At 35.7% G+C, this 24,967-nt stretch overlaps 1 protein-coding gene across 2 annotated transcripts in view; it reads left to right on the plus strand.

Annotated features, from left to right (window-relative positions):
• The window catches only part of MAP3K7 (mitogen-activated protein kinase kinase kinase 7), a 61,987-nt gene that overhangs the window by 35,564 nt on the left and 1,456 nt on the right, over positions 1-24,967 (plus strand). The window contains exons 12-16 of one of the 2 annotated variants that reach the window (XM_059941572.1): positions 1,683-1,763; positions 13,287-13,351; positions 17,760-17,865; positions 22,098-22,159; positions 22,864-22,979. In XM_059941572.1, coding sequence (XP_059797555.1) covers positions 1,683-1,763; positions 13,287-13,351; positions 17,760-17,865; positions 22,098-22,159; positions 22,864-22,979 — 430 coding nt within the window. The remainder of the gene's footprint in view (positions 1-1,682; positions 1,764-13,286; positions 13,352-17,759; positions 17,866-22,097; positions 22,160-22,863; positions 22,980-24,967) is intronic. The other variant, XM_059941574.1, reaches the window with a different exon arrangement.

Raw genomic sequence — 24,967 nt, forward strand, 5'->3', positions numbered from 1 at the left:
TTTTTGTTTTTGTTCTCTTTTTTTTAGGTCTTTATGGTTTTTTTCTAAATTGAATATTTTCATTTTGTGTGAAGCTCTTTTCAGAAAGAAGTTGTCCAGAGGACCATCCTAACTATACTTGTCTTCAACTAATCACTTATTTTATCAGTTAGCATTAGAATCAGTTAGATATTACAGAATATCCAAAATAACAGTGTCTAACATATAAGCTTTATTTTTCACACACAAACAAATCTGGAGGTAGGCTCCATGATCATTAGGTAACTGGGTTTCTTCTGTCTCTCTGTGTCGTAATCCCTGTTGTGTGGCTTTCATCCTGAAGGTTACTTTGTACTCCATAATGGCTATTACAGTTCCAATCATCGCATCCACAGTCCTGGCATCAGGAAGCAAGAATTAGGGGCAGGGCACATGCCCAGGCTTTTTTAAGGAGCTTTCCCGGAAGTCCCTCCTAACAACTCCCACATAGATGGCATTGGCCATAGTGATAGGGTCAGATGGGAAGGAAGAGCCCTGTGGCTCCATGGGAAGGAAGGATCTGCAGTCTTTTATCTAGGAGCATTGCTGTCCTGAGTAAAGTTGGGGTTCTGTTGAGCTGGTGACCAGGAGTCTCTGCCACACAGATGGGTCTTTAGAAACGATCAAGTTGAATGGAGGTCACCAGCCACTGTCGAGCTTTCCTGGCCTCCGTGAGTCAAGCGTTTCTGTGTGGAGTCGGGGTGTCGCAGCGTAGTGTCCAATGAACAGTGTACACAGGAACACATGCTTACACTTTGGCAGCCTTTTTCATTTCAGGAATATCATTCAAGTTAGACCTGCCAAATAGTGGTTGCTACCCTAAAACAGGAAATGCTCTGTAATGTAATAACAGTAATTTTATATCTTCTCGTGTCAATTTTTTAGTCAGGTACTGGTTTATAAGTATTCTTTACAGAAGTGGTATTTCACTAGATTAAAGATAACCACACACATTTGAATTACCCTATCCTTTCTCTGCCTAAATGTAAAACAGATGGTTGAACATCCGTTGGTGAACTGTCTTACTTTGAAAGGTTCATATTTTTCAGCCTTTCAGTACTTTTCAAGTTTAGCAGGAATATACCCTAAACTTGGGAAACTACAATAAATATTCAGTTTACCAGAAGTATGTTCAAATATTTATAATTATAAAAGCATAAACATTTCATACTTTGATTCAGTAATTATCATTTAATCACTGAATTTTACTTTATAGCACACTTCAAGAAACACCTAATTGGACATACATTCCTGTGTTTGTTCATTTAAAACAAATATGGCAGCTTATTTCTTTTTAACTCCTCTTTTCCTTCCCAGTTTCATCCTAGACCCCCCCATTGCACTTCAGTGGTTTTACTTAGGTAGATTATTTCTATGAACATGTTTGAAATCTAGCTTTCTCATTACCCTGCAGCTTTGTTTGTCTCGGCCCTATTTTTTTTCCTGCTAATTAAAGCCAGTATGTGAAACATCTTGTATTGGTAGTTGTTTGCTCCTTAATCACGCCTTTTCTAAGCATGGATGAAAAGTTAGATAGTTCTGCATGCCATTCTGCATGAAGTGTTATTAACACAACTATTTGAAAAGTATTCTGTTTTTGTTCATCGTTTTCTATTACTATTTGTAGTTGTTTGCATGTATACTGTATATATGTGTTTTTGCAGCCTTTTCCAAGCCTAAACGGGGCCACCGTAAAACTGCTTCATTTGGCAACATTCTGGATGTCCCTGAGATCGTCATATCAGGTATCATAGACCACCTGAGTCGGTCTAATAGCTGTGGAACTGGAATAATGATCCCTGGTACTTAAAAAATGCTTCTTGCTCCAATTTGATAGAACGTGAAAATAGATACCTTGCATGCAGTCATTAGGGAGACAGATTAAAAACTGTATACGTTTATCTACACTGAAGTGGGCTTGGCAGGAAACCTCACATCTCCAAAACTGAGGATAAAATAGAAGGTAAAGTGAACGTTTTCACGGAAGGGAGAATACCAGTCCAGAATTCCACCAAGTTCCTCTCATCTTTTAAGTGAGCGGAAGAGCTGAACCCAGACCTTTTTTGCACCCAGCAGAAAGAGGAAACAATCCTTTAAAAATATTTGTTGTCCTTCGCTCCTTTCCTTCCTTCGTTACTACTTTGGGGCTCCCTCTAGGCATTCTATCCCAGCCTCTTTCTGTTGGGAGCAAGTGAAATATGAAGTTGAGAAAAGAGTTGCTAAATACCGTTTTGCCTTAACCTAGAAAACAGAAATGAAGTAAAACTAAATGAGATTTGCTGTTTTGTTTGGTATCCTGCCAAAGAATTATGGTCAGTTCTGATTCCTGTGTATTATCAGGAGAATCTTCTTGCAAATTACGTGTTTTTATACCTAACTCACACATGGTATCTCCGTGTCTCATATTGGCAAATTGCTTTTATTTCTTATGGTGATCATTTCACAGATGCATCTAAATCACCATTTTCAATAGAAACTTAAATGGCATATGTGACCTTCAGTATTGGTTAATATATGTTATCAAAATCATCATTTATTTACCCTTCTGCTTTAGGTTTTCCTCCACCTCTTCCCCTGAAATTTTGACAGGGAAATACAGTTTTCCCCGCACAATCATGGGCGTAGTTAGGTGAATGCTCCACACAGTCCTTTGCCTGTGATTGTGCTTTTAGCATAGTATTGGATTATATATGAATGCCTAGTAGTTCTTTTCTCCTCCAGTAAACTGAAACCTGAGGATAGAGGCCATGCCTTTGTGATTTATTATTGATGGCACCAGCAGTATCCGGCTCAGTGCCTCACACATTGTGTCTAATAAATATGTGCCTATTACATAAATGAGCAAACTATTACTGAGCTCCAGCAGCTAGGAACTATGATACATGTAAAATTTGTATATAACAGATATGTGTAAAATATAAGTTATACAATTCTTAGGGGCCATTTTGTCTATACAAAACCATTTTATTTATAGAGTAATTAACTTTTATTCTAGTTATCAAAGTGGTTTATTTTACAACATTTTCAGTGTTGCCGTTCAGAGAATACCGTTAACCCATTCTTCGCATAGTAATTTTATTTATTGAGTCATGAGCTGCTTTCAAAATTAGCAGAGTACTTAGGATCATTTTACCTCTACACTGAAAGGTCCCAAGTGTAAGGGAATAATATTCTGACTGAAGAAGTGGCAACATTTAAACATACATACTGCTGAGCTGTGATTATCTTAAACGTTTGAGGGAATCAGGAAAATTTAGGCACATGGCACAATAATCTTAATCTGGGTCTTATGGGTAAGCATTAAGAACAGATACACCCACACATAGTGGGTGAAATAGCCAATGGTGTACAAGATAAGGAGGGAGAGAGAAGAGGAGAAAGAATAATAGTCTCAGTGGTTCTCCTCCAGGGTGAATTTGCCCCCCAGGGGACATTTGGCAACATCTGGAAACATTTTTGATTGTCAAAACTAATAGGTGCTACTGGCATATGGTGGACAGAAGCCAGGGATGCTGCTACACGTTCTGCAATGTCCCGGGCAGCTTTCCACAGCCAAGAATTATCCAGCCGGAAGTGTCAGCAGTGCCAAGGTTGAGAAACCCTCGTTAGATGTGCTGTGTGGCCTATAAAGTAGTTTAAAGCACATCATCTTAATTAACCTTCGTAAGTCTTATAACTAGGTTATCAGATAAAATTATAGGCATTTTACAGATGAAAATCTTAGATCTGATGATGTTGAATGGTTTTCCCAGAGTCACACAGCCAGGATCGCATCCTAGATCTTCTGATGCCAAATTACATCCGTGTTCTCTTGTTTTGTTTGAGTCAGAGAAGTTAGAATAACTCTGCCTTGCACTTCATTAGGGTTCGTATTAAATTTAAGTGAGCTCTTCAGCCAGGAGACGCTTTTTTATGACATTGGATACTTACGGAGTCAGGAAAGCTTAATTCTGCTCTTAATTGCCAGAGTAACAATGCTGTTCAAATGGAAATATTATTCGGTAATACATTTTATTAAATATTCTTGTTGGGTTTTTTCCCAGATATTCAAACATTAACCTAATCAGTTTCACTTCCTTTAATAAAAGGATGCAAGCACTGGAATTGGACATAAAAGCTAAACATTAATTTGTTCTTAGGTTATATTTTTAAGTTAAACATAAAGATATAATCCGTGCTTTGGGAATATCTCAAATGTCTTACATGGCCATTTTAATTGTAAAAGAGGACGAAATTTAATTCCCCCAATTTTTTAATACCTTCTAGAATTTTTTTCCTCGAGGTTGGTTTCCCTACAAGCTCTGTGGTTATATTACCAGATACTTCTTGATATATCCAAACTGGCATTAATTAGCATTGGATCCCATTTGTAAGCATTTTTTTAAATATAGCTGTACTTTTTATCTTATCTGTTATGGATAAGTAGTTGCAATAATATTTTCCTTTGGCCAAGTGCAGTATACTGTCTAATGTACCTCTTGGAATAAACGGCCTCTTTTTAATAGGAGTGCTCATTTAAGCATCACATAAATTTTTATGTGTATTTATTGGCAGTGTACAAATGTATCTTTTCTGAAGTGTTTGTTGTTTCTTGCATTTTTTAAAACCTTACCAAGTTTTAAAAGTTTTTAAATACACACTATTACTCTAAAGATTTTTTTTAATACATCTTTATAATGACTAAAATGCCTAACCTAGTCATAGGTCAGCAAATTTAAATCTTGTGTTTTGCCTGCTTTTCAACACTATTATATACTCTGTCACCAACAAATGAGGAAGAACAAGCAACTTACAGCTAACACCAATATTCATCAATTTAACAGTCCCTCAGGTTGTGCAAAAATGAACCTTTAATACCTCAGGGCTTCCTAATTTTTTGTACCCCTTCTACCTTGGCCCTGGCTCTAAAGAGGTATTGGCAAACTTTGGTATGGATAAACCTTCCTTCCACTTTCCCCTGCCCACAGAGAGTGGCTATAGATCGATCTGGCTCCTTTTTACCAAGCAAGACACATAATTATGAGCAAATTACCAATAGAGTATGACATTTTGCTAACTCTTCATTTGTGAAGAAGGTCCTGCCCACGTTATAACGGTGTGCTACCTAAGCAAAGTTAATGTAAATGTAGAAGTCTCTTGCCCAGAATTTAAACCATTTGATCTAGTTTTCTAATCCATTTGTTTATTGAACATTATAAGACTTCCAGGAAAGGAAATAGGCTTTCTTAAATGTTTTCCATTAAAACTTGGAGTTTTAAAAGCATAATCCTTTCTCCTTTTCAACCAGTACATTTTAATTTGTATTACTTTTAGTTGAAGAAAAAAGAATGGGTGGCATACTATTGGATTGCTTTAAATGTTTCTATTTTTATTCCCTTTAAGACTTTAATAAGAACATGGATTTTTGTTTATTCGGTTCTTTTACTTGGATTTTAGAATGCTTTGACCAAAGAGCATTACGTACTGTCTTACATACTGTTCTTAAGGATTTGATAAAGAAGATTGAATATGCAAATGTTTTGAGTCAATCTTGTTAATATATATAAAATATTTTTGCCCAGGTCCCTGAATTTAATTGATATTTCTTGTTTATAATATTCTTGAAGCTGAAAAGAAACTTTACGAATCCTTATGATTTCAGCTGCATTTAGATCTCTTAACTGAGAAAATTTTAATGACTATTCATTCACTTTTAATTTCAGTCAGGTACATTTAGCTCTATTGTATATTGGGTATTTTCCAAAAGTAAATGTTAATATATAGTTAAGTAGAATAAGTAGAATATAGAAAGGACCAAGGGCCAAACATAATATTTAACAGAAAGTAAATGGGTAGTTAGCTTTCTAATACCTATGTGTTGTTTTCCTCCTTCAGAAGTTTCAAATATCTTAGGTAATTTAGATGGGGGTGCCGGGGGTGGAGAGGAGTGGTGAGGACCTTGTAGAATGCTGGGCAGCTGGAGGCCGAGATACTGTGCAGAGACACCTGGGCACCACTTTGCTTTTTCCATCAGGACGGAAATATAACCTTCTAATACTATATTTGGTTCAAGAACCAGTAGATACTGTTTGTAAACATTCCTATAACTGTATATATGTAAATTTTTAGTGCAGTTCTTCCCCTTTTTAAATAGTGCAGCGCCAATATGAAGAGAGCATGAGATAGAAAGAACTGAGCTTTTCTAGATCTTCAAGTTCCTACCTTGCACAGTGTCATTAACAGCTGTAAACCTTTATTTAGGGACACTGAGGCCCAAGGAGAGCGCTACTGAGATATACTATACCTACTTCTGCCAAGAGTAGCCACCTCACCTTCAGCAGAATTCTATATTTGTGGCTAATTAAATAAGGAAGTGCATCTAACCTTACAGTGAATATTTAGGTAGTCTCTTTGCACCATATTGTGGTCTACCAAGATCATTTTTTTTTAATCTAAATAATTGAACTCTAACCTAATGAAGTAGGTTTATTAGAAAGCAAAACTCATCAATAATAATTGCTTTCCTTTGGTAGCGGGGAAAAAAACCCCACCCTAAAGGAGGCTTTATTCTAAGAAACCAGCCAGGTACTTCCCTGGCGGTCCAGTGGTTAAGACTTGGCCTTCCAATGCAGGGGGTGCAGGTTCGATCTCTGGTCGGGGAGCTAAGATCCCACATGCCTCGCAGCCAAAAAACCAAAACATAAAAAAAAAAAAAAACAGAAGCAGTACTGTAACAGATTCAATAAAGACTTTAAAAATGGTCCACATCAAAAAAATCTTTAAAAAAAAAAAAAAACCAGCCAGAATTGTTGAAACTAGTAAAGGAATATGAAACTTGTGCCAACTTTAATATATATATATATATATATATATATATATATATATATATATATATTTTAACATCTTTATTGGAGTATAATTGCTTTACAATGTTGTGTTAGTTTCTGGTTTATAACAAACTGAATCAGTTATATGTGTACATATACCCCATATCCCCTCCCTCTTGTGACTCACTTCGTCCCAGCTTACCCTTCCTCCTCCCCATGTCCTCAAGTCCATTCTCTATGTCTGTGTCTTTATTCCTGTCCTGCCCCTAGGTTCTTCAGTCTTTTTTTTTTTTTAGATTCCATATATATGTGTTAGCGTACAGCATTTGTTTTTCTCTTTCTGACTTACTTCACTCTGTATGACAGGCTCTAGGTCCATCCACCTCACTACAAATAACTCAATTTCATTTCTTTTTATGGCTGAGTAATATTCCATTGTATATATGTGCCACATCTTCTTTATCCATTCATCTGTCGATGGACACTTAGGTTGCTTCCATGTCCTGACTATTGTAAATAGGGCTGCAATGAACATTGTGATATATGACTCTTTTTGAATTATGGTTTTCTCAGGGTATACGCCCAGTAGTGGGATTTTGGGGTCATATGGTAGTTTTTTTTTTTTTTTTTTTTTTTTTTTTTTTTTTTTTTTTTTTTTACCACAACAAAAGCAACAATGATTGCAATTACCAAACATGAAACACACTCATACTATGTCATAATATTGACATTCAGTCCAGTAATCCTCCACTGTAACAGCTCCTTTACTTTGCAGTGAAAATTGATTTCTATATTCTTTGCCTCTGAGTCCTTGTGGAATTTTTTTTTTTTAATTCAAACAGAAAGTCACAAAGATTATAATCATCCTCATCAGTTCGCTCAGTCCCATGTAATTAATTTTTTTTTTCATCTTGATCTTTTGTTAACACTTTTATGAGTTCATCAGTTTTTCATTAGAGTTGTGAAAATGCTTATTCATTCAGTTCAGCACTACAGTCAGTTACCAGAAACCTGTACTTGTCAGAGTCTTTTCTATGAATTCCTTGAAGATGAAACCCTTTTATAGGAACATATTTGCAAAAGCATCAGAGTACACCCAGAACTGTCTGTAACTGACAAACGACTTAAAAATGACCACAGTTAAAGATTTGATGAAAGTTCATAATAGTGCAATTGACAAGGAAATTTAGTTTTTTCGGAGATATACATTTTAAAGTAATAACTAGAATTATGACTTATAACATTATACCAGAACATATAAGATTTTTAGAAATTGCACGTAATGTCTGAAACATTTATATTAACATATTTCCATACAGATAACCCAATGAAAGTTTAGTATTAGTTGTTTTGTTTGTTTGTTTTTTTATACTGCAGGTTCTTACTAGTCATCAGTTTTATACAAATCAGTGTATACATGTCAATCCCAGTCGTCCAATTCAGCACACCACCATCCCCACCCCACCACAGTTTTCCCCCTCATATGGTAGTTCTATTTTTAGTTTTTTAAGGAACCTCCATACTGTTCTCCATAGTGGCTGTATCAATTTACATTCCCACCAACAGTGCAGGAGGGTTCCCTTTTCTCCACACCCTCTCCAGCATTTATTGTTTGTAGATTTTTTGATGATGGCCGTTCTGACCGGTGTGAGATGACACCTCATTGTACTTTTGATTTGCATTTCTCTAATGATTAGTGATGTTGAGCATCCTTTCATGTGTTCATTGGCAGTCTGTATATCTTCTTTGGAGAAATGTCTGTTTAGGTCTTCTGGCCATTTTTGGATTGGGTTGTTTGTTTTTTTGATATTGAGCTGCATGAGCTGCTTGTATATTTTGGAGATTAATCCTTTGTCACTTGCTTCGTTTGCAAGTATTTTCTCCCATTCTGAGGGTTGTCTTTTCATCTTGTTTATGGTTTCCTTTGCTGTGCAAAAGCTTTTAAGTTTCACTAGGTCCCATTTGTTTATTTCTGTTTTTATTTCCATTTCTCTAGGAGGTGGGTCAAAAAGGATCTTGCTGTGATTTATGTCAAAGAGTGTTCCTCCTATGTTTTCCTCTGAGAGTTTTATAGTATCTGGCCTTACATTTAGGTCTTTAATCCATTTTGAGTTTATTTTTGTGTATGGTGTTAGGAAGTGTTCTAATTTCATTCTTTTACATGTAGCTGTCCAGTTTTCCCAGCACCACTTATTGAAGAGACTGTCTTTTCTCCATTGTGTATTCTTGCCTCTTTTATCAAAGATAGGGTGACCATATGTGCATGGGTTTATCTCTGGGCTTTCTATCCTGTTCCATTGATCTGCATTTCTGTTTTTGTGCCAGTACCATACTGTCTTGATAACTGTAGCTTTGTAGTATAGTCTGAACTCTGGGAGCCTGATTCCTCCAGCTCCATTTTTCTTTCTCAAGATTGATTTGGCTATTCGGGGTCTTTTGTGTTTCCATACAAATTGTGAAATTTTTTGTTCTAGTTCTGTGAAAAATGCCATTGGTAGTTTGATAGGGATTGCATTGAATCTGTAGATCGCTTTGGGTAGTAGAGTCATTTTCACAATGTTGATTCTTCCAATCCAAGAACATGGTATATCTCTCCATCTGTTTGTATCATCTTTAATTTCTTTCATCAGTGTCTTATAGTTTTCTGCATACAGGTCTTTTGTCTCCTTAGGTAGGTTTATTCCTAGGTATTTTATTCTTTTTGTTGCAGTGGTAAATGGGAGTGTTTCCTTAATTTCCTTAATTTCTCTTTCAAATTTTTCATCATTAGTATATAGGAATGCAAGAGATTTCTGTGCATTAATTTTGTATCCTGCTACTTTACCAGATTCATTGATTAGCTCTGGTAGTTTTCTGGTAGCATCTTTAGGATTCTCTATGTATAGTATCATGTCATCTGCAAACAGTGACAGTTTTACTTCTTTTATTTCTTTTTCTTTTTCTTTTTTTGATTGCTGTGGCTAAAACTTCCAAAACTATGTTGAATAATAGTGGTGAGAGTGGGCAACCTTGTCTTGTTCCTGATCTTAGTGGAAACGGTTTCAGTTTTTCACCATTGAGAACGCTGTTGGCTGTGGGTTTGTCATATATGACCTTTATTATGTTGAGGTAGGTTCCCTCTATGCTTACTTTCTGGAGAGTTTTTATCATAAATGGGTGTTGAATTTTGTCAAAAGGTTTTTCTGCATCTATTGAGACTATTACGTGGTTTTTATCCTTCAATTTGTTAATATGGTGTGTCACATTGATTTGCGTATATTGAAGAATCCTTGCATTCCTGGGATAAATCCCACTTGATCATGGTGTATGATCCTTTTAACGTGCTGTTGGCTTCTGTTTGCTAGTATTTTGTTGAGGATTTTTGCATCTACGTTCATCGGCGATATTGGCCTGTAGTTTTCTTTTTTTGTGACATCTTTGTCTGGTTTTGGTATCAGGGTGATGGTGGCCTCACAATGAATTTGGGAGTGTTCCTCTCTCTGCTATATTTTGGAAGAGTTAGAGAAGGATAGGTGTTAGCCCATCTCTAAATGTTTGACAGAATTCACCTGTGAAGCCATCTGGTCCTGGGCTTTTGTTTGTTGGAAGATTTTTAATCACAGTTTCAATTTCAGTGCTTGTGATTGGTCTGTTTATATTTTCTATTTCTTCCTGGTTCAGTCTCGGAAGGTTGTGCTAATCTAAGAATTTGTCCATTTCTTCCAGGTTGTCCATTTTATTGGCATATAGTTGCTTGTAGTAATCTCTCATGATCCTTTGTATTTCTGCAGTGTCAGTTAACATATATTTTTAAATTACATATTCAGTTTACCATGAAGCATTAGTATAATCCTGCAGTGTATAGTGCTGTGTGAATTTTTTAAATATTGTGTATTTTACACATAAGGTTAGTGTCCCATAATTTTTAGTATTCAAAACTTATGAATATCAGAATTTCCAACATTTTGTTTAAGAGATGTCTCCAGGAAAATGTGTTGATTTTTACATGAAGAGAGTCTTCAGGAAGTTGGAACATAGGAAAATATAAGTAGTTAAGGTAAGGAAACCAATAAGAAAAACCTCAAGAATTACTCTCTGAGACCTGATCCAGCAGTCTCTGGAGAGACTCTGTGATGACTTTCAAATACCAGCTCAGGAAGTCAGTTGTACTTAAAAAGAGCAGCTTTTTGAAGAGATGGATTTTGTTTTAGTGTGGTAGAAATGACCAACCTATCAGCTGCCATTCCAACCACCCTGTTGGGTAGGGGAGGGGCTTAGGGCTATAGTGTATTCCTTTTGTTGCTCTTACTTAGAAAAGTTATTCTTAAAAATATCATTTGTTCCCTACCCGAAGTCGTGAAAGTTCCAGAATTCATTACAGAATAAAATACTTACGACATCATTTACAGGTTTCATATTCCTTGATGTAAGCATCTGTTAACATCATATTGTCCCTCATTTCTACTTCTTTTTTCCTTTATACTGCCATGTGTAATATAGTTATGCACATATCAAAGAACCCTGAAAAAGTGTAAAGTTAGTGAGTTTCTAAATTAGTGTTTAGTTACCAAAAAATTCAAAATCAATCTAAATTTACTGAGTACACACCCAGTAATTTTCATTTGCGATAATAGGAGCTTGATGTTTTTTACATTCATATTTCTAAATTATGACTTAAAACTTAATATTGGAGCAACAAGTATTTGTTGATTGTAGTCCTTTTTTGCTTTATCTGAACTGTTTGCCAGATGGTTTCTGCCATGGTTATGCTAATGAAAATGCATTACCTAGTATTGCTTGCTTTGACTCATATTGTAGCTTGAAGATTTCTCATTTTATGGCATTTGTTAACTGCCAGCTCTCCTTTACCCTACTTAAAAGCTTTTATTCCCCTTTCCTCCTTCCCTCACCTAGATTGGAGCTTGTTTTTGTTGTTATTGCAATGGTGATGTACTGATTTTTAGACACGTGTGCTGGGTGGTTCCCGAGATTCACAAATGTTGCTAATCTGAAAAGAGAATTCCAGACACTTTTACAAGCCTGTCTCATCTAAGCTAATTTTAGAATGATTGTGTCGAATGAAATGTGCCTGAAATTGCTTATTCGTCATGGTGGTAGGGATCCTTTTTGTCCCCGGGAAACAGGGATAATTAAAAGTTTTCACAGAAATATCTTAATGTGCCTGATTCAGTAAATGTGCAGTTTGTTGTTATGTCAAATTTAATTGAAAGTTGGAGCTTGGAATAAAATGAAACTCGAAGTAAATTTGAGTTAAGATTATGCAAAGAATTCTAAAACATAGCTTTAAATAGAAAAGAGTTACACTTTCAAGGTGGCTGTAAATTTGAGTTTTTCTGTTCACTACACGTATTATTGCATTAAACATTATTCTTCTGTTGTAAGGTCCTTTTAGTTTATGTGCAGAACAATAGGGTCACCTTGATTAAGATGCTAAATTATATTGCTGATTGGTTTAAAATAAGATACTGAAGGTTATGGAAATACAAAATTTTAAGAATGAATTCTGTCTGCTAATCAGGCCACAACTATTCGAGTACAAGATCTGAGTGCTGCCCACTAGTTAAGAAATGACATAATATAGCTTTCAGAGTCAAAAGAATTTTGACTTTTTTGTCAGCTGTTACTCATAATATTTTGGTGTTTCCTTTTAGACAGCTGATCTCTCATCTTAGAAGATACTGTATAAACAGCCCTATTCCCAAGTAAAAGTGCTGAGTGAAGCTGTTGTTTAATTCATTCCATTTTACTGAAGACTTACATTTGTAGAGTTCTTTCATAAACTGATTTTTAATTAAATTATTTTTAGCATAGACGTTCCTGAAGCAGGATTAACACACTAGCCCATTTCAACAAGCTGTATATTTGGGAATGGAATGAGAGTCATTCATCTCCACTAGGAAATTAAGACTTGTTGTTCACAAATAATAAACTACTAGATTCTGACAAAGACTAATGGGATTAGGTAAGTGTGACTCAGTGTAATAAATTCAAGCCTAAGCATCCTTTCAGGACCTGAATCAAACCAGGTACTGCTGTTGGTTAAAGTCAGTCATGGCTTACAACCTGCTAGCTGTCTTGCTGTAGAAACTGTAACGTAAGGCCCTTGAAATAGATGCCGTCATCAGCCCCAGCCCCCAAGCATTCATCTATTTAAACACATGACAGAAGATGGTAGAAGAGAATTCAGCAGCTCTTCGTGTAGTAGGAGTGGTTATTGTATCAGGACATACTTTGTTGTAGGCCAGCAACTTTTGAGTTAAAATACTATAGCTGTTTCTCTTCCTCTCCTTACATCTTTCTTTCACTCTTTTTTTTTTTTAGGCAATAAACTCACTTATTTTTCTCACAAACATTTTGTGTAGATCCAAGGAGCAACAGATTCCAACTTCCTCCTGTAGCAGTTAAACCCATATTGTCTCTTCAAGTAGATTTCAGTATTTTACTTCTTTTATTTTTTAAAAGGCAACGGGCAGCCAAGACGTAGGTCCATCCAAGACTTGACTGTTACTGGAACAGAACCTGGTCAGGTAAGACTTAATATTTATTCTCTGTCTTTGAAGAATAGTAATGGGCAGAAATCAAGAATTAACTGTACTATATATATATATATATATATATATATAGTCTGCAAAATTAGTTTTATGAGTTGACTAAAATTATGATAGAGAAATTCATTATCACCAGAACTTAAATACTTAAGGGAAAAAATGTATAGATGCCATTATTGATTTAACTTGAAGGAAAATTTGTGAAAATAGGTTGATTAATTCAATAGTGCTCTATGTATGTTATGTGGTTTTTATATATGCTTTAATAAGGAAGTATTCAATTTTGTAATTTAACAATTTGTCATTAACATTGTTCTCTAAAATGAATCATTAGTATTATCTCCTTTTTACTAATGAGGGGAATAAATATCTCCCCAAAAGATGTCAGCTCCTCCGGGATCACAGGCACTGACATACTTGGTGGACTCTTAACATCTTTTAATTCGTCATATCCCCTAGATTTATATTTTTGTGTAACATCCTTAGGACAGTATTTACTAAGCAGATGGATAAACTCTAGAAAGTCTTCTATCCCAGTTGTTCAGGTTTTTATTCTTCATCTTTATATTTCTGGATGTTCTTCTAAATGCCCCTTACCTCTCTGTAGATGACCCAGACAGTGCTATAATTTAAGCCATTTCTGACGAGTGCAGAGTTTTAACCAACCAAGTATATAAAAGTAGCAGTCATTGCTTTTTCTGTTACTCAGGTCAATAGACTTAACATATATAATTTATATCACATTCTTAAAATGAATTGAAAACTATTTATGAGGTTTTGTTGTTACTTTCAGTTTTGCTGAAATAAATAAATTTTAAGACTATAGCATGCATCTGAAGTAATAAAAATACCACATATGGTCCATATTCATGAAAAATTATAGGATTATATGTTATAAACAATGGGATTTAATTTTTGGTAAAATGTATTAGTGCTTTTCATCTAAAAGGTGTTTTATTATTATTTCATTTTTATAACACACTTGAAATTTTAGAGATTCTTTGTAGTCATTAATAAAAATTTGAAAACCTTTTCTAGCCATCAGCTAACTTAACTAACAAAACCACTTGAGATATTTAAATGATAGATAGCCTTGATCTTCATTTATATCTGGAAATATTTTTATTTCTCGCAATACCCATACACACAATCAAATACATACATACACACGTATGTACATATAATATATATACATAATACATATTAATTTATTATATATTTTATGATATTAGGTGACCTTAAATCTTGGTTTTATTTATTTAATAGCAGCTCTTTCAGTATATCTGCTTTCGTGAGATGCCAGAAGTTTTGAATGAAGTTTCCCACTTTCTCCCCCCTCAAATACTTAAAGTGTTAAGCAGGGCATTTAGTAACAGATAGCTTGACATCTGGTATTTGCTTTGATTCCTTAGAGGCTTGATGAGCTCAGTCTTTTTAATGCTATTTACTATTGCCATTGACATTCCAGTTATGAGAAACTCTAGCCAAGTGTTCTCCCTTTGACTAGGAATGAGCGGCTTGCCCTGAGACAGTTCAGGAGCATCTGCCAGTGCCAGTGCTCTTCTCTGTATTCTGTAATAAAGGCATTGCTATATTTCAGCACTGACCTCACCATACCAAGCCTTGCTTATTTCCTCACAAACTCCGTATTACTTGAGACTTTGATCATTACCATTTTCTTCTATAAAACACTGGAACTGAGGCAGACTTTGATTGTGGGACGGTCACCTGCATGAATTGTCATGGACTACTCCAAAAGATTCAGAGTGAGGGGGAGTTTGTTATGGTGGTAAAACCTATTCTAAAGCAGGTGCTGTGTAGCCCTTGTCTAGCCAGTTTTTAAAATTGATCTGCTCTTTCAGAATTACTTAAGTATTACAAACTTAAAATGCCTAATATCCAGTTTGGGGTGAGAATGACAAATGGTAATCCTTATATACTGTGAAAACATTTTCCCCTGAAAATGTTATGACAAATGACCATTAAATCTTTTTAATTACTACTGAAAACAACATTCATTATTTGAAGAAGAAAAATGTGCATAATCTGGATTTTCAAAATTGAAGGTATAGTTCTTTTTAAAATCTGGCTAAGCAGTGATTAAACAGATGCATAGCAGTTTTTTTTTTTGTTTGTTTTGGCCATGGAAATTGATAAAGAACATAAAAGTATTTGCCCAGTCAGTACAACCATCGGAGGAAAAGAGAGAGCTTACTAATGAAGTTTACTGTCACATCTCATAGGGGAAAGTGATCTGACGAGAGTTTCTACTATGACTCTTGATTCGAGACTGATCTTAATAAAATCACTTAAACTTTTCATCTGTCAACTAAAATTAAATTGGTTGTTTTTATACTGCCATTTCTATTGAGAGGAGGAATAGTGAACGTAGCAAGCTTCTTAATTAAAAGTGGTTGTGTAAGTATTCATGTAAAAGATTGCATCCACACAACATACAACTCACTTTTAAATTAATTGATTAAGGTTTTTATTAATTCAGGAAGCTCATTAAGCACATGTAATGGATTTGGCCTCCATTTGAGAAGATACTGAGAAAAAAGCTGCCCCTGATATCCAGGAACTGATACTAAAGCCTTGGTGTTGTTAGAAGCTGGACATAAAGAATATCTCAGAACACCAATAGACAAAGTGACTCTGAGACCATGATAAAATGAGACGAAACAAGACCATTTTATAGTGTTGTCTAAGCACAGACAAAAACAAGGTCACTGTGCCACCCACAAAATACAAACATTGCCCTCTCCAAGCGGATATGAGTGACTGATGCTTCTTTACCCTGACTCTAGACTGCCCTCCCTGTAGAATTGCCACTGCTTGCTGACAGTAGCCAATCTAGAGTGAACGCCTCTTTCCTTGGAGCCTCCTCAAGATCATTCAACAAAAGCCCAGATCCTCTAGTAAGCTCTTTCTAAAACCCTCTTACACCCCAAAGTGCCCCAGGGTGAGCGCTTTGCTTTACTGCAACAAATACTAAACCCAACTCACTCCACTACCGGTGTGTTTGTGGTAGCCTTTGGCCAGGGTGCATTGACAGTACCAAAAAGGCCCAGTCTCCCAGGAGCTTATTTGGGCAGATCAGACTTACGCCCAGATCAACTAGAGAACTTCAACAGTAACGGCTGCCTTTTATTTATTGTGCACCCATTTCGTGCCTTTAATGTCAGGCCTTTAATGTATATTATTTAAATCTTAACCCTATAAGTTTGGTACTTTTTATTTGCCCCATTTTGCAGGTGGATAAACTGAGGGTTAGAGGAACTTACCTAAGTCTTTACTTCCCTTACACTGGCCAGTAATTGCTGTAACCAAGTTTTGAATCCAGATCTGATTCCAAAAGCACACAATATACTCTATCACTCTGTCTTGCATATAAAACTGAATGCAGTGCAGGGTAAAGTAATCCTAGACCTCTTCAGTTTCAAGTGTTTTGCCTTCAGGTGGTCTGCATCATCATTAATTATTTAAATATTGTTTATTGATGATCATTTTTTGCTGTATTATATTGTTGAGCAAGGCTAACCCACCTTGATAATAAATTTCTTTTTTTTTTTAATTTACTTATTTATTTATTTTTGGCTGCATTGGGTCTTCGTTGCTGCACACGGGCTTTCTCTAGTTTCAGCAAGTGGGGGCTACTCTTCGTTGTGGTGCGTGGGCTTCTCACTGCTGTGGCTTCTCTTGTCGTGGAGCACGGGCTCTAGGCACACGGGCTTCAGTAGCTGTGGCACACGGGCTCTAGAGCGCAGGCTCAGTAATTGTGGTGCACGGGCTTAGGTGCTCCACGGCATGTGGAGTCTTCCCGGACCAGGACTCAAACCCGTGTCCCCTGCATTGGCAGGCGGATTCTTAACCACTGCGCCCCCAGGGAAGTCCTGCTATTGCTTTTGTAGGGTAGGTTTTTTTCCCTAGTTTACTGAGAGTGAAGCCTTTCTTGGGTTTTGGCTTTAAGCAGGGGGTTCGCCAGTCCTACTCACATCCAACAAAGACGCAAGACTTTATGCCTGTTTCTCTGAGTGCTGCAGGCAGTCAGAACAAAAGCTACATGCCATTGGGGTTCAATTGAAATTCCCAGGGCTAGCAGCTTAAGCACTTGCTAGACTTTATTTCTGGTCTCAGAGCTTTTCCCTTACTTCCTTGCAAGCTTATCAGTTTTTTAAGAGGTATTTTATGTGAGTGCATATAAATTTTTTTAACATATGTATATTTATCTAATATTCTTAGAGGATTTATTTGTTTTTTGCAAGTGTTTTGGGACCTCTTCTGATAGAAATGGAAGTCTCTCCTGTGTCTTAGAATGGAAATTTTCTCTTGTTATTTTTGTTTTCATATCAAAATCACACTTTGTTCCTCCTGTCACTTCTTGCAGGTGAGCAGTAGGTCATCCAGTCCTAGCGTCAGAATGATCACTACCTCAGGACCAACCTCAGAAAAGCCAGCTCGCAGTCATCCATGGACCCCTGATGATTCCACAGGTGACCAGTTTATTTCCTCATTATAATTATAAAGTTGAATTTATCATGTTTATGTTCATTTAATCATGTCATTCCTCTAATGCTTACAAAGGCAGGCATTATACAGTAGTTTAGATTTTCCTGTTAATAAGATCAAATATTTAGCAATAAATTTCAAAATGCCTTTTTGAGTGCTAAGACAGAGACTACCTTGCCCCATGTGTTTTTTCCCCCCAGATACTAAACATGTATTTTGAAGATGGTTTGTTTGGGGACTTTTTTCAAATAGGAAGATACTCTATTCTTGATACTTCAGTCTGATTGTCCTATTGCAATCCATCCTTCTCAATGATAGTAGTAAATTCTCATCTTTTGATAACTAAAATCAGAATGGTAAAATAATCATCTTCATCTCAGTCTTGTTTTAAAAATACAAGATATTATGTACCTTGATAAGAAAAACATTTCTGACCATTGACCTTTTGAATCATTTTTAACTGAGAGGGAGACCTCATTTCAGTTACGTAAATATTCTGTTAAATAGACTTTTAAAAGCCTTGTAAGAGTTATTAAAACTCCCAGCATGAAAAACTAACTGGTCAGAATCAAAATATTAGTATTAAAACCTGCCTGTCTGAAGGTAGTAAGGGAATAGTTTCATTATGGGTAAGCAGGAAATTATGTGCCATAATAGAATTAACTTTTCTTTAGCATTAAGGGGATACCTTGATAAATACACAGCAATATACTTCTGTAAAAATTATCTATATGTTACTATGTCAGAGAAGGAAGATGATCTCTTAGATCTTGGAAAATTAAACAATTTGGGATTTTATATAAGATCAACTATGTTATTAATTGTGGCAATTAAAAAGTCAGCTTTCTGTCTTTACAAACTAAAATTCTGCTTACAAGTGTTTATAGATACTTGTCATGGTTTAGTCAAGTTCATAATTTAATTTAAAAAATTAACTGGGTGGCTTTTCTCCACGTCATGTAAGATAGAACTATGTTTAGCCTTGGGTGTACTCACTAGTTTTAGTAAGTTTAAATTCATTGGCGGCAAAAACTCCTAAGTTTCAGCCTCAGCACAGCACAGCCTAGGATTATCCAGAACATTCACCACTACTCAGCACATGTGCAGAATTTATCATGACGTACTTCTCCTCAGAGGTGGGCAGGGAAATGCTCTCGACAGATTTGATCATTAACATTCAGGTAGTGTCAGCTCTTTTTGGTTCCTACATCCTTCGGTGAGGGCGTGCTCGCCCTGACATTACAGCATTTGGTGGGTCTCCTCACTTCAGCCTGGACTAATCTAGACATGCCAGTCAACGTGTGGCAGATAGTGAATTCATGAGGGAAAAATCAAAATTCTCCTAAGTCCCTCTCACTTAACTGCTGCATTTTGTTTCTTTTCTGGGACCTAAAATACCACAAAATAGCAATAGCTAGACATCATACATAGGTCCAGGTTGCAGTATCAACTGAATTTTGACTTTGCCTTGAAATACACTGCAAATGTGTGGTTATCGTTTTTAAATATTTTGAATACAATTTTAGAAGTTGAGAATCTGGTTTAAGTTTATAATTAATGAGGTTCAGCTTTGCACTGTTTCTAAGAAAAATATTGATAATCAAGCTAACGGAATAAATTGTAGGAAAGAGACAGGTAAAACCTTTTTCTTTGAAGGCCCACTGACCCAGAAAAAAATTAGAAGTGCCTACATAAGTTAAAACAATGTAATTAATTAGATTTTTTAATTTAAAAGGGCAGAGGTTTTTGTGCTTTTTCAGAGAAAAAGAGCACAATGATTTAATAATCATAACACATAAGTACTCTTGGGTTTCTACTTAGAATGTATTGGTGATAGAGAAAGACATACATACCCAAAAGCAGCTAGTGAAAGAGATGCCTAGACCCAGTAGAGGGTCCCACAGTGGGCGGGGAACGGTGCACAGGGGGAACATTCACTCAAGAGTTTGTCCTGTTCTTAGTACTTTGCAAAGATAGAAATATAAGACATGCCCCATTGCTTGCATTCTGATTACAGTTATAATACCGACACATTAAAAATAAATTCATCATGCTGTATAACAAACTACTACACCGAATGTTTTAATAGTTATAAATAAGCATAATCCTGGCATAGTCTGTGACTTTTTTGTAAAATAGTGAGATTAGTCACTATTGTTCTTTAGTCATAAAGCAGAAAGGAGAAGACAGCATTCCACATGAAGGGAGCACATAGAGAATATGAGATAGTTATAAGTATTGTGTTTAAGGGGCTAGAAAAGAGATTCCACCTAACTTAACCAAATCAGTGTGAATCTGGACATTTAGGAAAAGAGGTTACATTTGATCAGCAATTAAAAGACAAACTTTTGTGGCATAGCCTTGCTGTCTTGTAACCAGAAACTGAAAGCTAAATTTCAGTTTAAGTGAGAAAATCTCACGTCTTGGTTTCAGAGAACAGATGAAATTCAATAAAGGACCTTAAGTTCCCCACTCTCAAAGGGCTTTAAAATTGTTTGACTAGCACAATCCTTGGACTTTTTTTTTCACCCCCAGAATACTGTGAAACACTGATATATTTAATTCTGAAATATGTATCGGATATAGGGGACTGATTTAATAGGATATATCAAGTATCAAAGATTTAAGAAAGAGCAATAGGAGTGGAAATATTAAGTTGAAAAAACTCTTTCAAGACACTTAATTTTTCCAGTAAGGTCAGAGGGAGGTCACTTTTAATCAGTTTAATTTTGTGGAAAGCAGTGTTTCGTGGGAGCATTATTTGAAACTATTGTAATGGGGTGGGGAGAGGTTTCGTCAGAGAAATAAATGTATTTCTTATTTAGCCATTTCAGAAAAACCTTTATGTTAATATATAATTTTAGGGTAAAGGCTCTCTTAGGCAATCCTCTGTTATTCCTTCTTTATTGCACTCCAGTATTTGATTAACATTACTTTTTTAATCTGAAATGTAAACTTGAGTGTTTAAAATTGCCCTCCTTTCCCAATTCTTCGTTTAGTATCAATAACAATAATTTTAAAACAATAATAATAACCACCACCAGCACCGTGTGTTGAGTGCTCTCCATAGGCTAGCTAGCACTGCACGGTATTCCTTACATGCATTATCTCATTTGGTCTGATTTAGCTTCGCTTCTGGAGTTATTTGCAAGCACATTCTTCATGGCCTTTTAAAAAAAAACTGAAGCTAGAATATCAGTCAGCAGTAAATTAGGAGGTTACTGAACCGTCAAACTGTCTTGGTTTCCTATTGCATTTGAGGCAGAGCCTTGCGGCCGTCCTGACCTTGCCTGCCTTCATCCGCACCACTCTTTCAAGGAGTCGCTTATCAGAAAAAGGGCTGAACAGCTCACTTGTTTAGCTCACTTGTTCTCTATTATAAACGATGGGAAAGCAGCTACTTCTGAAGTAGAAAAGTCCATATTACTTCACAGTGATTCTTCCTGCTTCTGGAACTGTTGTACACAAATGTTAATATTGGGAAGCAACCATCCCATGCTTCTCTTGCAAGTTGTTATGGCAGTTTTACCTCTTTTGAAATACAAACAAAACCTGTCTGTTCAAATAGTGTGATGAAATTGGCTGGTTGTTTGAATTAACCCTTTTAACTGTTTTTGGCATGATACTGAGTCACAGTTTCCATACTGTCAATGTGTGTAATAGACTCCCGTCAATAACATCGCTCATTTTCTGCAGTGATTCTCATTGGGAGGAGTGGGATGGGCAGCTCATGTTAGAATCTATACTAATTGAAGGTGATCCACTGGAAGAGAAAGTGCCTCTTGCTTTTCCCCTTTCCCTGTGAAGGAACACTGATGTTGCCGGAGTTGACACAGCCTTAGAGTAAACTTAGCATGATCAAGGAAAGAAAGAATGTGGGATTTGATTAGGTAGAGTCAGTTACGACTGAATTTAAAATATAAACGTCCCATATCACTGTTTTTCTTTTTAATTAAACAAGGGCTTACATGCTTTAATATACTGTGTTCTATTCAACTTATAGCCAACTTAAATTGTAGGTGTGAGAGTATGGTTGTATTCCAATGGTCTGTAATTGGATGTCCTCTGTTTACTTTTAGAATTCAAAAATTACCAGCGGCAATAACTTTTATTTTACTCTAAGAAAAACAATACCATTATCTCATGCATGCTTTCTTGCTTTTTGTTTCTAATCATTTGTGACAGAAAATAAATAAAATGCATGCTTTAATTTCAGATACCAATGGATCAGATAATTCCATCCCAATGGCTTATCTTACACTGGATCACCAACTACAGGTAAAGGAGTACTTTCTCAGCAAAGTTTGCTTTTTCCTTTTACAGAAGTTTATCTTTAAAGCTGATGGTTGTGTTCCTATCTGTTATTGTATATTCATTTATTTATGCTTTTAGTTGACCTCCTTAAACTTTTAAAAATCAAGCCGAAATAACTGATTCTCAGTTAAGTCAATCAAAATGAAAATTGCCAAAATCATATGTTCCTGTTCTAACAATCATCTTAAAATTCTCATATCTTTGTTCAAGACTGCCAAAAATAGCATTTTGCTCTTTATTTTTAGTGCATTAAAATGTAAAAGCCATATAAGCTCATTTCTGCTTAATAGATTTTGTGGTACTTTGGCATGTTCATGGTGACTGAAAATACAAGTAATGTACTTCAGTGTCTCCTCATGAGTGTGAGAGCTATAAACATCTTTCAGTATAATAAAGTCTGGCAACCTGAAATGTAAAACCAGAGGCCAAGAGTACTCTAGTCATGGTTCTCTGTAACAACGAGAAAGTGTTAAAGCAGCAAGTGTAAATTTAAGATCTGAGTTAACGCTGACAAAAGGGCACTGAGATTTTCTAGGCCTGGTTTAACACTTATTTTTAAAAGATCATTGCTTTAGTGCTATAAAAATATATCACAGTCTCTGTCTTAACTCTCAGTTAGATACTGAGTTTGATTTAATTATGTTTTAACATTCCTGATTTATTTTCAGCCTCTAGCACCATGCCCAAACTCCAAAGAATCTATGGCAGTGTTTGAACAGCACTGTAAAATGGCACAAGAATATATGAAAGTCCAAACAGAAATTGCATTGTTATTACAGAGAAAGTAAGTTATCTTTTATGAATAAAAATAAATCATTAGTATTTTGAGTTTAAAATGTGTTAAGGTGCAATATTGTTTAAAGACATGAAAACTTAATAATTTTTAGAATTAATCACTAAGCATATTTCTAACGTGGAGATTTTCTCTACGTTTATGTTTAAGTTTTAAGTACCCTTCGGCCAATTTTCCCTGCAAAACTCATCTCTTTTGACTATTTCTTATTATATTAGGAAAAATATAACTAAGGGAAATAAACCAGTGTTCATAACCATGTGTTTTATGTTCTCAGAATTTTAAAGTTAAAAGCTGTTTAGATTTATTGTTACAAAGATTTATTGTTTCTTTGGACAAAGGTAAAATAATTTGATTTACTAATGTTCAGTTGTGCTTTATCTTAGAAACATATATGTAGATATATTCTTGCCAGGTGTATGTTTAGGAGAGTAGAATTACTTATAAGAGGGCTTTATTTCATATCTGTGAGTGTTTTTCTAGGGAGTTTTGTACTTAGACGCATTTTTCTGGGAGATACAGAGACTGCTTTACTCCCCTTTTAAAGAAATACAGTCCCATTTCCATACTTCTCTATTTGAGATTCTTTAAAAAACAGTATTTCAGTTTTCTTAAACGTGACCTTCAGGAAATAACCTATGAACCTGATTTATGGTGGTAGGTAGTTTTTTTACAGTTCACTAATACAGTGATGTAGATGAATTCAACTTAATATTTTAAAGGCTAAATAGGAGATTAAATATTAGAGTCTGCAAACTGTAGAACTAATTATGGAACTCTGTGGCACTTTATGATAAGAAAAAAACTGTATTTCTTATGTCTGAATATGTATTTCTTACACTTAACCTATACTTTTTCATACTTTAATCATTTGAAAGAGGAGTTCTATGCTAGAGGAAAACAAATGGTGAGTTGTGGGCACTGTGAAAAATATGATAGTTTTAATTGATTTTTAAATACTTTAAATGAGAAATGTTACTAGTAACTTTTTGTTTGAGGACTTTTCATTAATTATTCAGTTATTTCCAGCAGCCTCACTTTAGGAGCTAATACATAATATCCCCCAAATAAAAGGCACTTAAAGAAGTTTATCAGGCTGGGGGGCTTCCCTGGTGGCGCAGTGGTTAAGAATCTGCCTGCCAATGCAGGGGACACGGGTTCGAGCCCTGGTCCGGGAAGATCCCACATGCCACGGAACAACTAAGCCCGTGCGCCATAACTACTGAGCCTGCGCTCTAGAGCCCGCGAGCCACAACTACTGAGCCCGCATGCCACAACTACTGAAGCCCATGCGCCTAGAGCCCGTGCTCCACAACAAGAGAAGCCACGACAATGAGAAGCCTGCGCACCACAACGAAGAGCAGCCCCCACTAGCCACAACTAGAGAAAGCCCATGCGTATCAACAAAGACCCAGCACAGCCATAAATAAATAAATAAATAAATAAATTTTTTAAAAAACAAAAAAAATTTATCAGCCTATAAAAGACTCTGGTTTTTCCCTAAAACGTTTGCAAGAGTAAGTGGTTCAAAAGTGGTATTTTGTATTCTTCTCATTATTTTAAAATAGGAAAGAGATTTAGGTTGGATAGCACCTATTTTAATTAGCTTGCAAATGTTTTGTTAGCTACCACTTTGCACTGTAGTTAAATAGAATTGTGGTTTCAGAATATGAATACGAATACGTGAGTATAAAAGTAGAATATGAATGATTAAAGCTTCAAGTGTTATTTTCAAGTATAGCTAGATAAAGCCCTTCCCAGCCTTTTTTTCTTCCTTCCTACACAAAAGGGATACCAAATGAAATTTCTGCCACTTTTATTATACCATTTTATCTGTTTTCACTACTTATCTAAGTACAGTTGCTTATTAAAAGGATTATGATATTTGTATGGTTACGCCAGAAGAACAGATGATAGTTTCCATTCCAGCCCATAGTTATATTTGAGTAGTGTACCTAAGATGCATAATGATAGACCCA

The sequence above is a fragment of the Balaenoptera ricei genome, chromosome 12, assembly GCF_028023285.1.
Source record: "Balaenoptera ricei isolate mBalRic1 chromosome 12, mBalRic1.hap2, whole genome shotgun sequence".
In the NCBI taxonomy this organism is placed as follows: Eukaryota; Metazoa; Chordata; class Mammalia; order Artiodactyla; family Balaenopteridae; genus Balaenoptera; species Balaenoptera ricei.